Source organism: Lagopus muta, chromosome 1 (assembly GCF_023343835.1).
Source record: "Lagopus muta isolate bLagMut1 chromosome 1, bLagMut1 primary, whole genome shotgun sequence".
NCBI classification, from domain to species: domain Eukaryota; kingdom Metazoa; phylum Chordata; class Aves; order Galliformes; family Phasianidae; genus Lagopus; species Lagopus muta.
The window spans coordinates 173,248,264-173,264,618 of NC_064433.1; the positions used below are offsets into that span (position 1 = coordinate 173,248,264).

General features: G+C 40.4%; 1 protein-coding gene across 1 annotated transcript; it reads right to left on the reverse strand.

Annotated features, from left to right (window-relative positions):
• Positions 1 to 285: 285 nt before the first annotated feature.
• Positions 286 to 16,241, reverse strand: USPL1 (ubiquitin specific peptidase like 1). Its single transcript, XM_048931955.1, has 9 exons — positions 16,139 to 16,241; positions 11,681 to 11,847; positions 11,003 to 11,131; positions 9,957 to 10,605; positions 7,612 to 7,698; positions 7,084 to 7,213; positions 5,731 to 5,856; positions 4,912 to 5,072; positions 286 to 3,716 (listed from the first exon to the last, which is right to left on the reverse strand). Exons 2-9 carry the CDS (start codon positions 11,774 to 11,776, stop codon positions 1,822 to 1,824), a joined length of 3,273 nt encoding a protein of 1,090 aa, XP_048787912.1. The 5' UTR covers positions 11,777 to 11,847; positions 16,139 to 16,241; the 3' UTR covers positions 286 to 1,821.
• Between the last annotated feature and the right edge of the window lie 114 nt (positions 16,242 to 16,355).

Here is a 16,355-nt window from a genome sequence, read left to right on the forward strand (position 1 = left end):
ACCCATCCCTGAGTCTGTCATGTCCTGAGTCAGCAGGGAGGCAGTTCCCATATCACAGCTGCAAGGAGCTGCAGCCCAGCGCACTGCAGATGGTCTCTATGCTGGAAGCAGTTCCCCACTGCTTAGGGAAACCCCTGCAGCAAGCAATTAGTGGTAATGACACACTGCTCTTCTGTGGTTTGCACAACCACGGGTTGGAAAACTCCCCAGGAAAATCCTATTACCCCCTCAAGGCTTGTCGATTATTTGTTGTCAAGTCAAGCTCTAATTTTGGTCAACAATTTATTATTATTATTTTTTTTTACAAAGTGAACAGACCAACAAACATTTCACCAGCAGAACAGTGGTACTTCACATTGAGAACCCACTGATTTTTTATTGCAACGTACCAGTCACAATATCTAAAACAAAGAGGAGCTCCACCTCTTTACAAAGACTCCAAGAATGAAACCAGTAATTGTCTGAAGTGCCAATTCAATAAACACGTATGCAATTACAACAGAAACAACTTGTCAAGGTGCATTCAGTGCCATTGACAGATTCTCAATCACTTACTGAACCTGGTTCAAGCTATCAAGGACCATTTACATCTGTAGCCATGCTTTGTAATGACAATTATGTTCAAAACACATCTATTTGAAGATAAGACAGAAGATTTGTGTTTTAAATTCAGGATAGAAAGGAAAAAATGTAGAGTACCTCTAGAAGTAACTGAAACAAAGACTTGCTGATGAAATTCTCATTATCACACGTACTAGAAAAACATACAGTTAATCCAATTCAGCAGACAGAACCTCACCTCTCTATCCGTGATTTCCAAAGACTCCCACCTAGCAAAAGGACAGCCATATGCAGACCCAGAAACACCACAATGTCAGTGATCTTCTCTCTCTTCCTACTCAATGTGTCTTGCCATGTTCTCTGTAAGTTTTGTCCTATGGACCTCGCCTCTCCTTGCCCTTCGCTTGTATACAGATAGGGGTGGGCTGCCCTATGGACAACAGCAGTAAGTGCTAATTCACAGTTCCACTCTCAGAAATCTTTCTTTTATTAGTGAATTCGCAGCAATGCATGAATAAAAGTTACACTGGGTATCTCTTCTTAGCATGGCAAACTCTAGCCCAGATCTTATTTAATTTACTTGAAGAAAATGACCCGGCTCTGAATAATGTTCAGTCAAATTATATTTTCAATTACCCAGGATGAAAACCCAGCAGGTGCCCTAAGTTCAAAGGGAAGTACTAGTATTTGTATCAGTCCTTCTTTGGATCCAGGGAAGGGGAGCTTACAGAACAGATTACTCAAAAACTCCAAACGAAGTATCACCATTTGAGTTGAGAGTTGCACACAATCTTTGCAGCAAAGGAGACAAAAATCCATTATTACAGAATGGTGGATTTTTCCCCTAAACACTGGACAAAGAGACTTCAGGAGTTGGGTGATCCTGAAAAACAGATCCGTGTTACCCAAAGTACTTCTCATGCCATTACAACACCTAGGATACTGAAGTCTGTTATTTTTCAAACCCAATAAAACATGGGTACATTTCCCATATTAAAAGCAGCAAAAAAGTTAAGACTCATAGGAGCTATATTTGAATGCATCATTACATCTGCTAAAATAACGGTTTCTTAAAAAAACAAAATGCCTTAAAGCACTTTGCCTGCTACAATAAAGTTTTAAGAACAACTGCAGTGGAAAGTGTTCAAGTACAGCCAGGGTGCAATTAAACCTGTTAGAAAATATAATTTAATAGCCATTTGTTTCAAAATATACATAATGTTGGAAAAAAAAACCCCACAACCCTAATAAACCAAACATTCACCAAGTTTCAAAGAGCGTCTCATCAAAATGAGGTACATCTATGTCACCTGCCATTGTGGTTGGTGCTGAAATGGAGAACAGGTCTTCAAGGATATCTTCCCTTGTGGGACTCTCAAAACCAATTTTTTTCACACTGGGTTTGCTCACTGTGTGTTCATAGTTACTGCCCTTTTCAGGACTGTAATAACTGTGGTCCTCACTTGTCAGTGCTGCATGAGATACGCTGGTCTTCTCAGCAGGCTCTGCTGGTGCAGCACTGCTGCTATTTACCATTTCCATATACATACATTCATCTTCACTTTTTGGAACCTCTGAGGAAGCAACAGTTGAAGTAGGGGACAGTAATTCTGCCAGTATTTCATCATTGCTATTATGGCTACTGCATCCTGAGTTCACACTGAATTCAGACGAATTATCGGCAGCATCAATGTGATACTGCAGTTCCCTTAAAAAGCTCTGCAGTAATTCACTATCATTCTGAGATTCAGTCTGTGAAGGGGCACTTGCATAGCTAGCAACAGGTTTTCCACGTTTCGCCTGTTCCACTGCTAGCCTGTCTAGTGAAGCCAACTTCTTCTTTTTAGCATTAAGCTTTTTTAACAGTTTCAGGCGAAGCTTCCTTGTTTTGTCACTATCTGACTCTTCTGCCTTCACGGAATTATAGCTAGGTGGATGGACCTGAGTTGTCTTACCAGAGCTACCCACAGTATTGCCTGACTTATTCCAATTCAGGCCTTCCACAGCATTATGATTCTGGGGGAGACAAGTGCCTTGAGAAAATCCTTTGAACTTCGATAAACAATGAGCATTATTACTCCGAGGAAGCACTGATGTTAGGGGCTGAGACGCTTTGCGTTCACCTCTGCCTTGAAATCCACCAAAGTTACTTGCTCCTTTAACTGGCAACCATGTGTCACTTAACCTCTGCACGGAGGGAGTTCTGCAGCTTCTCTCATTCTTGGGCATCGAGGCACTTGAAGGCAGAAAAGAAGTATTCTTGCTTAACAGTTTTTTTACCCAGCTTCCTACAAATCCTCTTTTTTGGTCTTTCTCTGAAGGCTGAAAGGAATTATTATCAGCAGAAGAACTTGTAACCTGAGAATGAACTGCAATTTTGCTTGCACCTTTCAGGTCAGGTGATTTTTCTACAACATTCTCTACTGGTGGCAATTTACAGTTTATCTCTTGTCCTGAACTTAAACCACGTTCTCCATTAAGTAAGTTAGCTTTACCATCTGTGCTTTGAGCAAATAATGAGTCAGATGGGTTGGGGTCATGTTTTTTGGGTACAGGAGGAGTAATACTTGCTGGATTCAACTCTTGTAGAGATAAGCAAATGCTGGAATTTTCAGATAGCGTGTTTTTATCATTCATAGGTACATCAGTTCCAATGAGCTCCCCTGGACAGGGAGTGTTAGGTGAAAAAGCCGATTCTTGCTTTTCCCGTGAGCTCATTTCAACAACAAGGTTATTTTCCATCATCTTTCTGTTCAGCACTGATTTACCCTCTGAGTCAAGTGGAGTTTCTTCAAGAACCTGAGTCACAAGATCATCACGGGCAAGATTTTCTAAGCCACAGTGTGCACTTTCACCCTCAGCTACCTGCTGCTGTTTCTCATCTGGAATTCTCACAGAATCTGCTTTGTGATCTTCTGCAAGCACACTGTGTACAGTATTATCAAAACCGTGGTGCAACACTGTGGAATTTAACTGCACATTATTAATAGTAGAATCTTCAATATTTTTACTCTGATGCCGTGAATTCTGTTCTTCTGGCAAGTGGGATGCTTTCCTTTCCCAGATGACAATATGAATCTCTGTCGGAGGAACTTCAAATCTTTTGTGTCTCCTGCAATACGGACCCTTTAAATCATCACATTCAAGCCAAGTTCCTGAAAAATAAACAACAACCAGTGCAGTGACTAAGAGGCTTTTGAAATTGAAGTCTCCATCTTCTGACACTTGTCAAGCATTTTTATTAACCTGACAAGCAGCAATTATATTTTCTTCTCCTTCATTCTGTATTATATCAGAGGAAAACTGGGAGGTTTCCACTGTAAAAAGATCACCCCAAGCAGAATTTGCAGCAATATTATTACAAGTCAGACAAGGTCTACTGAAAAACAAAGCTAAGTTTTTTTTGCCTGAGCTAATAAGGCTGACATCTTGGCTAAAAATACTGCACACGTGTGAGCAAAGAGCCACCTCTTAAGCTTCTTGGTAGAACTTTTCATTCCTTACATGGAAGGCACGGGGGTTTAAGAGAAACTGCTCATTTTGTGAATTTGCCTCATCATCTGCAAATTGTTCATCAAGTATTTTACTGCTTGAATTTTTTTAAAACAGATACAGACCACATACACACGATTCTCAGGATATTCCTTACTAGGTGCTTCCTTACCAGCTGCTTCCTCTTTCTTTTTTTCTTAAACTCAGGTAATATGACTTACACAATTTTCATACTGTTAAAACATTTGATAAGGCTGCACTCCACTCCCTCTAGAGAAGCACAAAAATTAGATACCATCTTTTTACCATCTGCAATTTCAGAGTTCCACTCAGATGAAGCTCTGCTGCCACCAATGCTACAACCATCATACCACTGGCAATGTTTCCATCATGCATGTTTGCCTCCCGCCCCTCAGCTGCAGCTGCAGTTCATGAATGAATACAAACTTCATTAATGCAGCTAATTCCACAGATTCCCCAATTTCCAGTCAAGAAAGGACCAACTATTGGCTTCAAAATAACTGATGCTATTTGTCCAACAGCCATGCTTCGATTGTTCGCTGTTTTTTGTTTGTTTGTTTTAATTATTATTTAGCTTTTACAAAGTTTTGAAAGGAAATGACTCTACCCAAATAACTTCTGCCCATGAAGGCAGAACACTGCTGAAGAAGCCAGTTAAATCAAAACTAAACCTTCACCCTAAATAACAAAGTTCCTACAATTATTCACCAAATCCCAAGTTTAGGATGCAGACAAAATAAATCCTTGTTACTGCCTATGGACTATCCAATAACCCATGAAACACTACTTGATGTAGAACTCAAAGTACTGTTTGTACACAGACCTAATGTTTCTTACCATCAGGATCCAATGACCAGGTTATGAAGTGCTTCTTACGCATTTCATACTGAATAACAGATGTTATTTGGTAGATTTCTTCTTCAAGCTGAAACGAGTAACTCTTCAGGTTGTTATGTGGCAAGCCTTCTACGAAATGGAACATTAGTACTGAGGGTACTCTATTAAGGAGACAATAAAGAAACAGTCTGTTACAACAAAATAGTGACAAAAATTCCTTAACAAAAGCTTTGTGCAAGGCATTTCAAGAGTTCTGCCCTTACTATTCTGTTTCTACACGGGACTCTTACAATTGTGCTGTACTCAAGGAAAAAGACATCTCCAACTGGATGCTCCATTTTGTTAAAGATGAGGGGAGAAAAAAAAAAGCAAAACGTGTACAGGACTTTGGGTGTGGGGAAAAGGTGAGAAAAAACAGAAGACAACTGCATCATAATCATAGTACAAAAAGACATTGTTCCCAAGGCAAATAAATAAATAGGTGAAAATAGTTTTATTCACCAATCCCAAAAGCTGCAGAAATGCTGAGATTGGCTATCAGTTGTTGACATTTACTACTTAGTAGAAAGCATGACCTAGCTCAAACCTATGTGCTAGTCAGTGTGTTAAAAAATGTTCCTTCTATGCTTCATGTAAAAACCATCTGCAGCTTCAGCCTTTAAGGATTACCTAACATCTAAAGAAGTACTTATCAGAGTTTAAAGCTTTTCATCTATAAACCCAAGACAACAGTTTAGTTTTGAAAGCGATACTATGTTCAATACATGAAATCACAGAATTTTATCCATTTTATTTTCAAGTTCATATGTCAAAACTCACTTTTCCAAAATCATCTGTCTTCTTTGAGATCTATCACTGCAGTTATTGCACGGAGCAACATGAACAGCATTAAGCGGATGCCAATCAGGGATTACATTTGTGAACGTTGTTAGTGTTTTCCTACATCTGGACACACACAGACACAGAATAAGACAATTTGCTGATTAGAAAACAATAAATATTTGCAGTTTACAAGGGGAAAAAGTTGCACGTTATGACAAAGCTAAATTCTGTTCATATTCATGCCATTTGCACATATTCCTCTGTGACTACACTCTATCCAAGACAGCGCTGAATTCAGTTCTGCCACACATTATCAGTCACCATTTGCTCTCAGCAGCTCTGCAGCCTTGAGCAGAGCATTATACGCTCCTTCTCCCTTAGCATGTTATCTCTGCTTCCTTTTTAAGGAATGGTAGAGCTTTCACAAGGATCTGAGCAATTCACTAGCTACTACGATGTCTCAAGGAGAGAAGGAAGTGGTCACTATCTCACAGTGCACATAGTACAGTGTCTTGTTTAAAAAAACAACCACCAAACCAACCAATCAAAAAACCCAGCACACTCAGAGCACAGATTGCAAAGAAGTTGTATTGGGTGAAAATACAATGTATGGGATATTAAATAATGTAGTTTCTTCCTTAGCTGCAGAAAGGACTCCTCTATAATTGCTCTAGCCTAGATTGTTCCACTTTTTTTTAAAAAACATAGTATGCAACTTGGACACACCTTATTAAGCAGACCTACACATTTTACCTGGCTAACAGGCATAATTAATCTCACTTCACCTGTGGATCGAGAAGCTTATTGTATGAACTTCAGATAGTGGAGAGAAACAGGCATTTTTCAAATAGAATGAGCTGTCTCATGAAGACAAGGTCCCTTTCTCTGGGCTCTAACAGCCTAAGTGACCTGTGGCTACATGAATTACACCAACCCTCAAGAAATGACTTGCCTGTAACACTATTTTAAAACACATTAAAATCTCTGATTCTTTCCAATCCCAGTGTACATTACAGATATCCTTCAATAGTAAAAGCACGCTAGGCACATATTCTGTAGAACAGCAACAACCTGTGTATTCTCAGCACAAGATCAGAGCGAGCATGGCCAGCCACTTGCTGTTACCTATTATTTCTTTCTTAGTTAAGAGATAACGTGGTTTCCTAAGACACTGCACAGCAGTAAACCACTTGCAAATGTCAAACTGAAGAAGCAGTTCACATAAAACTTCACCCAGAAACTTAAGCTGTACAAGACCTGGAGATGCAAAGAAAAGTCTTTTATTACATGCAGATTCAAAGCTACAGTAGGACAGTTAAAGAGAAGGCACATTTATAAAAAAAATCTCACCGGTCCAGGTATTTGTAGCCACAGCACATGCATTCAAACTTCCATGAAAATGAATGCAGAAACAGTTTCTCAGCTTGCTGATCCTGTTTTAAGAGGAGAGGGAGTGCGAACACTGGACTTTCCTCCTTACCTTCAAAGACAGGGAGAAAAAACAGTCGCTGAATTTGAAATCAGATTTCAGTACTTCAAAAGGGAAGATAAGCTCACTGCAACGATTGCAATTCAGGGCATCCCTCTAAAGCTCCCAGCAAAGGGTTTGATCCGTGTTACCTGGCTGCTCTCAATGACAGTTTCAGGAATGCAGCATAGTTACAAAAACCTGCCTACACTCTGAAAAACAGCCAGGGACAAAACAGCTAATCACACAGTACACTGTGTGTATGTCACAAGCTAACAAACGTATGACTTGCAGGGTGTCTTGCATGCATTATACAGATGTATTTTTATGAACTGACACGCTAAATGACTTCAGATGTACAGTTTCCTGAAAATAAATACTGAGGTGCTGCTTGTTAGGTAATTACTTACCTAATTCACACCTAAGCTGTGGCTGAAGCTGTATAAAAATTTGGTTTCTTATTTCATTGAGAAGCAATTCTGCTTTAGGAAGAACATCTGTAGAAAAAAAAATATATACTTTCATGTATTGATGTGCAACACCTCCAACCCTTTCACACACGTAACCCTAACACGAGCTCATTATGTACAGATATCTTTCACACTGATCTACACTTGTCTAGAACTGCTAGTAAAATAGTCACTGCTCAGTATCAATTGGTCTGAAAATTACAGACTGGTTTATAGAACTTGAATGCTAACCCAAAATAACTTCATCTGACTTAAATTCTCACCAAGAATGTGTACCCATAGCTAGGGTTCTTTCCAACTTGGGATATTCGATGATTCTGTTCTAGACAGTAATAACACGTAAGATTAATGGAGTCAAACATTACAAACCACAGAGGTTCAGAGATTAAGACTAGATTTTAAAATCTAAACATGAAGACCAAATCACAGAGATTTGTTTACATGTTTGTAATGACATCATAGAATTCATTATAAAAATACTTAAATGCTAAATACTAAATTCCTAAGTCAGTATTTTCAACATTGAAAACCTATTTGTAAAATCATATATTTATCTTACTATGTATTTGCAACTTACAATGTCTATACACATACATTAAGCATATGAAAGAATACATCTGTTACTACACAATCATGATCACAAATCACACCAATTAAAGGAAGGATTTAGAACAGCTGTGGGAACTACTTCTTACTTTAAAAAATTACGTGTTTAAAAGGTAAAAACCATTTTCTTGTATCTCAATTGCTTTTGCTTGTTTCAAAACATAGTCATATGCAAAAAAAATACTGAAAAAGTAAATGAAGGAACAAAAATACTACAGCTGTTTTCCACAATAACACTCTTCATCCGATCCCCTTTCCATTCCTGCCAAAATGAGCCAACTTCTTCTGCAGTAGTTCCTGGAAATGTTTCAAACATCACCATATTCCACCAGCCGTTCTAAGGGAAGCAAACCAGCACACCCACTTTAGGATTCTTCCATACCAGAGTTCCTTTGCAAACACAGCAGTAGCACAACAGAAAGAAAAAATAACATCTTGGCTGCTGCAGTAGTAGAGGGCTTCCAGGTAACATCTGAAACCCCCAAAATCAAACAGACCTTCTGGCAAATAATATACGAACCTCTAGAGAATTTCTTTGGATATTTTTTTGTGTGTGTGTGCCTCTGTAAAGTACTGTTCTCTCTGCCACGTGGTGGGTTAAGCCCTTTTTGATACACTCACTATTCTTTCCAGTAAAGATATGATATCCTTTAAATTATCTAGTGCTGTTCTATTACTATATTCTGTCATATTGAAACATACACTTTTCCTGGAAGACCTATTGAAAAAGAAATTCATGAAGGGTACTGGCTAGCCAAAGGTCTGCAGTAATTCTCTGAAGGGTGATTGCTTAGAAGTTCAGGCTTATGACTCCACTGGGTCCATTCCAAAGGACTAGGAAAAATAAATCTTAGTTTAAGAGCCTTACACTGAATCCACCATATGGAAAGTGATCAAAGGCCAAACTATCAGACTGCAGCATCACATCCACCTCTCACTCCCATTGTGCTACCTGAAAGTTTGCCCCCAGCTGCTCTCCACTGTCCCTGAGCTTAGAGGCTACTACTCTCAAATCTATTAAGCTGCGTATCTGAGTACTTACTAAGTTTTTCCAGACAGCATAAACCAGGTTAAAACCTTTTGACTAATTCTGACTAGAACAGGTTACACCCTCAGCACAGCCAGCAGACCGCAAGGGAAGCATTTCTTCAATGAACAGAGCTGGAGCCAGAGAAGAACATGTTCCCAGCTTGAATATTTTTGGTGTGATAAGGCAACTGTTCATTACACAGTGACATAAACCACATCCAAAACAATCCTGAAGATTAAGATCAGAAAAATAATGCAATAATTAACCAACAGAGAAGAAGGAAACAAAGTACGGCTCAATCACATAATTCACAAGTTTCCTACTTTGGTTATGACCAAAAAAAAAGTATATATATATATATATATATATATATATATATATATATATATATATATATATATATATATCAAGAGATCCTTTGTATTTGATGTCCACTTTCAAAGTGCACACATTTATCCCAAGAAAACAATTGCAGGGGTTACTGGGAGTCTGTGAGCTAAAGCACAGAATCCTGCAAATTCATAGTACTGAGATGTACCTGATTCATTTGTGATCTTGAAATAGAAAAGAGGCATTTTTAAAGGCATTGTACTAAATTCCTTAATCAGATCAGTCTGAATATGAAAAAATAGTAGCTGAATGAACTCACCTTTTACTTTACTCCTTTTACAGGTGTTCAGCAGAACAGTTGCTTGACTGTATTTTGTCAAGAGCCTTTGGAGTAAACATTTTTCATCATCTTCTACTAGAGCAAATTTTAATGCTTCTAAGTGGACCAGTGCAGACAAAACACAATCTAACCAACAAAGATTATACTTGTTTCTCCACTGAAGACATAGATCTGTGTTACTTGTGGAACAGTTACTGTCTCTGAGCAAAACTTCAGTTGTTGCTGAGCTGTGAGTAGAGTCTGGCAAGAGTTGTGTTCTGGAGCTAAAATTCTTAGGCGGACTTTCTTGATGACCGTTGGTGTTGGAGGTTGTTTCAAAATCCACCCTGTGATTGATGGATTCCTCGTTACTGGATTTTTGTTGGCCATTTTCTAACACGTCACATACACTCGACTGAAGGATACATAAGCTATCACCACAGTTTTTGACAACAGGGTCTGTATTAATAGTCTGCTCAACATTTACCACATCATTAGTTCTTGTCAGTTTTGGATTTGATTCGATAGGAGAAAAGTCACTGGTATCACACAATTTCCTTTTCTTATCATTAGATGGAACTTGAAGATTTTCTGAATCAGCAGAAATAATTATGCTGTTGAATGGTTTGTAACCAAGTGGGTAGATACACTACAGGAAAAAAGAAAAGTTACAATGAAATCTCAAAAGTCACTTCAGGTGAACAAGAGTTAAAATAACAACGAATGAGATCCTTCATATTCTGGTTCATACAAAGATTTGTTTAGTATCACTTGTGTCCCCTTGTTATGTGAAACAAACTCTACCTTACTCCTTTCAATCTGCTCCCTTTACTCTTCAGAATAGCTAGTTGTGCCGACCACCACATACACAGAGGTTTGCTATGTTTTTGTCTATATTACAAGCAAACACCATTCAGAATATAACATCAAAGGCATCATATTTCAACAGTCTGCTCACTACCAATCAAATCTTGAACTTAAGATGTTTAACCGCTACTGGCAAAGGCCTCTACACTAGCAAACAGGACTGTTAATTAGAGTAATACCTGAGGGTTTTCACAAAGATAAATGGACTCCTGAAAATTGATGCGGTAAGTCCGTAAAACTTGAACCTGGCCCTTCTCTTTGCAGACTGGACAATAGTCAGGTGAAGTTTTTTCCACAGGAGCATGGCTCTAAAAAAAAAAAGAAAAAAAAAATGCATAAACTTACATTTGTTAATATAGTGTCCCAAGTTAAGACATATATATGCAGATAGAAAAGCAACGACTAGCTTCTAAGCATGTAACACCTAACTCAACATTAAAAAATAAAGCAGATAGGTTTTGTCCTTGTAAATAAGATACAGTTATAGTGTAGAGCAAACTACACAAATTTATCTTTTGATTTAAGCATTCAAATCTTTAGTATCTTTGACAATACAACTAGGTAACATTTCATTCTACTTATACTAAAGCAAGGGAGTTAGAGCCAAGGTACACATACTCAGATCTTTGAAATATGAAGTAATATACATAGAAATGCACAGTCATAAATACAGCACCAGTAAAAAGTTCAGACACAGATCTATTTAGAATCTTTCGCCATTGTTACAGATTTCCGTGGAAAATAATGTTGAGGGTTTTTGTTTTTGTTTTGTTTGGTAAAATAAGACCAATTAAATATCTCTCAAAACAGAGAAAAAATATGAACTTTGCACAGATGTAAAATAAGTTTCAACTGACTTTTCCCAAATACCCCACCATGTGGAGTGTCGATTTCCCTATACCAGTCCCTTGTCCAATCACGCGCAAACCATTTGTAGTCTTCTGGGTATCCATCCCTCTGAGCCACTGGCTAATTTATCTCACTTGTAACAATGTCATGACCACTAAGGATTTTTCAAAGACTCCTGAAAAATAAGAAGTGAATACAACAATTAAAGAAAAATTCAGTTAAATTTTTTTGGGGTGGGGAGAAAAATACACCAACAATAATGCAGCCCATACTAACTGCAGTAATGACATCAGAGGAGTGTTTCCTTGACTCAAAATACATGTTTTCTAGCACACATAATGAACTCAAAACTTTAAATTAAGTCACATACTAGATTTAACAGCTTTAGGCCATGAATTTGTACACTTATCCACTCTCTACATGCTCAAGATCTCACTTACTTGTTAAGTGTGCTGTACTGGGTGGAGATGCTTTGTCCAAGCATCTCAACTTACTATATTCTAACTCAGACAGAATTGATTTCCTTTACGAAGTGGCTACAATGAGATCTCACACAGAGCTGTGGAGGAATATTAATAATTAAAAAAAATAATTAACAGCCCAAACATCACTTCAGCGGTTTTCAGAGAAGTACAATTGGTGCATAATGAAGCAGAAGTTTAACTTGCAAATGTAACTGCTTCCAACTCCAAAGGGCACCCTGCTGTTACTGTCACTGTTGGGAAACTTCTCCCATTACTTTAACAATGTTACAGACTCACTAGCAAATACGAGCCCTTCTGCAGTATCACTGCTACGTAAATCTATTGCATATTTTACAACTGACATCACATATTCCATTTTGTATGATTTCTTGAATTCAGGGCCAATTTTTGCCTTTCTCACCTATCATAACACATGCATTTGTTGAGGAAGACTTCAGTACAGAGCACACATCAGCAAGCTGCTCCTTAAGCCTGCTTAAGACCATTCCCTCGCTGGCACTGATGCTAACAACCTGAATCAGCCTGAGAAACAGGTTTAAAACTACAGGGACCCAATGCTGCTCCTGCTGACTTCAAATGGAAGAATAACTGCAATCAATATTTCTCTCCTTAAGATTCAGGAGGAAGACAGAGAAGTTGAACAGCAAAGTCATCAAGGTTACTACCTTCCTTTGAGCCATAATTTCTTCTTCATTATTTCTACTGACCAACACTCTCTCTGACAGCACGATGCCCCTTCAACTCCGTTTCACACTACAGAACTAACTCAGATTACAGTTCCTTTTGAAAAAGACAGACTTGGATAGCTGTAAATACCAGTTTGATTCCAAATCACTCCTAATAATGGGCAAGGAGAGATTCTACAGAACTGGACAGGATGCTAGAGGTCAACACTATGAATAACAACAACAAAGCGCAGCAGCCTGTAAAATGTACCAACTCGTTTCAAATCAATCCCCTATGACCACTGGAAGGGGTCAAAATGAGGAGACAGCGTGTCCTACTGACACTTGCAATGCTTTCAGCAGCATGCAGAGATGGTACATCCTACTTTATAAAATCAGAGGGTACAGTAAAAGGTGAGGACAGAAGCATCAAGCCACATGTGACTTCAGTGATCATGGTTAGTTTTCAAGTAGGGCTTGAAGGTCTACAAACCACGTGGTCCCAGGCTCACTGCAGGCAAACATCAACTGATTAGGCTTTAAGTACACAGGTTTAATGGATTACAAATGAAAGCCAAGCACTCCAATTCTGTTCTCACACAGCAGCAATAGCACTATCTCAGTCTTCCAATTCTCTATTATCCTATATTTAGTCCAGATGGGAATTTGATTTCTTTATACAACAAATGAAGTTGTGCTTGTGTCAAACACACTAAAATAAATACTAACTGTACATTCCATACTGTCACTAATGAGAAAACGTATCTAGCTTGTTCAGAGGACTTTTATTCAAATGCTTTGCCTGAAGCAGTCTCAGGTCTCTAGACTAAATGAAATACGTAGATCATGTGCCTGGGACTCCAGGCAGTTTCTCACCATGTAAGTACAAATCATCTTCATACACTCAAAAAGGTGAGCAACACTAACCTAAAGGTAATTCTTTGTTAAGCATGCCTTGATTTTATAAACGATATTTGTTTCTTTGCAAGTCACAGCTTATTTTGCCATCCCTATCAAAAAGAATGCATGTTTCTTTTCTCCCCCTGGTTATTCTCTCTTTATGTTCCCTGTTACTTCTGCTCTCTTTTTTTTAAAGGAGAGGTACTGTTTTGAGATGTACCGTGTGCTCCCAGGTATAATCACCCAGCAGTAGTACTATGTTACCACAGCCCATGCCATTGATTGCATTGATGAACAGAATAAAGACTAACAAAATTGTTAACTGACCTTTTACTCCAGACACGTGCAAAAAAAAAAAAGAGAACATTGGTCTGCTGGTCCTAGACATGCAGACCAGTACCAAGCAGCCTGTCTGTACATCAGCATTTGTAACACTACAGCAAGCTACCAGCAGCCTTTGTACAGCTGTACAAAACTGGGCCACAGATCAGCAGCTGCCACGGAAAACAGCTACTTACAGACCACAGTGTCACGCACTGAAAATCCCACTGCAGCAATGGGTAATATCTGTGTTAAGGTATGAACGTGTTTTCAAGCCTACTGGGTTGTTTTGAAACTTTTACACTACTTGTTTTATCCTGGATACTTCAGAAATGTTAAGCAAGCTGTGCTGTGGCTGTGGTACAATTATCAGGCAATGTTATGGCTCCTTGGACAGCTAAGTTGATCTAATGGCTCAGTATTGTCTATAGGGACATTTCTACATCTCTTTTCTCAGCTTTTCCCCTCCATCATGTTCTCTGTCAGCTCACCCTATGACCAGCCTTCCCATGAACACAAAACAGCTGGAAATCCAGCAACACACAGGAGTTTTTCCTGCTGTTCTAGTGTGTCAGATTGGTCTATAAGAAGATCTGGTGAGCTGTGGAGTTAACAGGGCAGAAGGAGGAGAACATGGAAAAGGTAGGTCATGGATCTCTACAGTAAGAGGAACCTTGAAAGAAGGAGCGATACCTGGGGAAACAGTACAACAAAACCAAAAATCAGTTACAAACAGTAGGGACAGAACAGTGATTATATCACAGAGGAAATTTTAGTGCTTAAAGATTAAAGGAACACTGAAAATGATGTTCCTGTAAGCCACTACCTTCTCTCCTGCATCAAAAAGGTACTGAAGAAAGAGAAGGAAAATAAACTGAAGTCCAAGGCAAAAAGTCATGCATATTGCTCATGGTGTTAGCTAGACGCGTTTATTACACAAGTCAGCTTTACCTGAGATGGCAACTATAAATACATCACACAGTTAGAAAAAACTGTAACAAAGCACAATGCAGTAAGCACAGCACCAACAGGACACAGTGGCATCACAAAGGCTGCATGTGGGGACACAGACATCGCCTTCCTGCAGAAAAGCCTAACGCAGGCTGAAGGAAGATAAAAACTGACCATAGAATTATTGAATGGCCTGGGTTGAAAAGGACCACAATGATCATCGAGTTTCAAACCCCTGCTTTGTGCAGGGTCACCAACCACCAGACCAGGCTGCCCAGAGCCACATCCAGCCTGGCCTTGAATGCCTCCAGGGATGGGGCATCCACAACCTCCTTGGGCAACCTGTTCCAGTGCGTCACCTCCCTCTGTGTGAAAAACTTCCTCCTAATATCTAACCTAAACCTTCCCTGTCTCAGTTTAAAACCATTCCCCCTTGTCCTATCACCATCCATCCTCATGAACAGACGTTCCCCCACCTGTTTATACACTCCCTTCAAAACATCTGATGACACCACAAAACAACTCAGCCTGCACTGTGATGGCTGTGCTGCTCTAGAATTTTCTCTCGCAGCCAGATTTCTCCTAATGAATGCTTTCACGGGGTGCAAGGAGGGACTGAGCATGTTACTGACTCATCACTGAGCCCTCCTAGGGGAAGATGGAGGCGATTTAGGTGCAAATACGGCCTAAGGGGACACAGATGTTCGGGGCTGCCCGAGGCAGGAGCTCGGGGCGGGGCTGGGAGCGGGCACAGCCTCTCCTCAGCACCCGGGGGTGTGCTCGGCCGCCTCGGGGAGGCCTGGCCCGACCGCCCGGGTGTCAATCCGCATCGAGAGCGATCCACGCGCTACGGAAGGGCTGTGGGAGAAAGAATATATACCGTTAATTATCAAGTCAACGTGGGGAGCCAGTGCAGGTGGAATACGCTTAGACGCGCGCCCACACGCACACGTGCACGCACTGCCGTCTCGCTGCGTAGGCGTCCCACCCAGCGTCACCCAAACACAGACACGCGCACCCTGAGAGCACAGCTACTGACATGAAATAGTCGGCATTTAGGAACGCGCGAGGCCGCCGTCTCGCCGCTAGCTCGGCGCACGGAGGCGGCACGCGGCCCGCAACCCCACCGCATACCGCTACTCACCGACCGCCTCCAGCGGCGCTGCCGTCCGCGCGGGCCGCGCGCCGCTTCCGGCCGCCATGCCGTTCCCGGCAGCCAACGGGCGGGCGAGGGCTGCGCGGCCGCGGCGAGGCGAGCGGCGGAGGTATTCTCTCCTCCCCCCTTCCCTTCCTCCCCGCTCGCAGTGGGCGGGGCCGGCGGGGGGGCGCTGCCGGCTCGCAGCGCTTCGCCGCGGGCGGAG

Coding starts and splice junctions, on each gene's coding strand:
- USPL1 (XM_048931955.1), bottom strand. CDS start 11,776: ATGGATACCCAGAAGACTACAAATGGTTTGCGCGTGATTGGACAAGGG. Junction 11,132..11,680: donor TGGTGGGGTATTTGGGAAAA/GTCAGTTGAAAC, acceptor TTTTTTTTTTAG/AGCCATGCTCCTGTGGAAAA. Junction 7,214..7,611: donor ACAGCTTAGGTGTGAATTAG/GTAAGTAATTAC, acceptor CTGTCTTTGAAG/GTAAGGAGGAAAGTCCAGTG.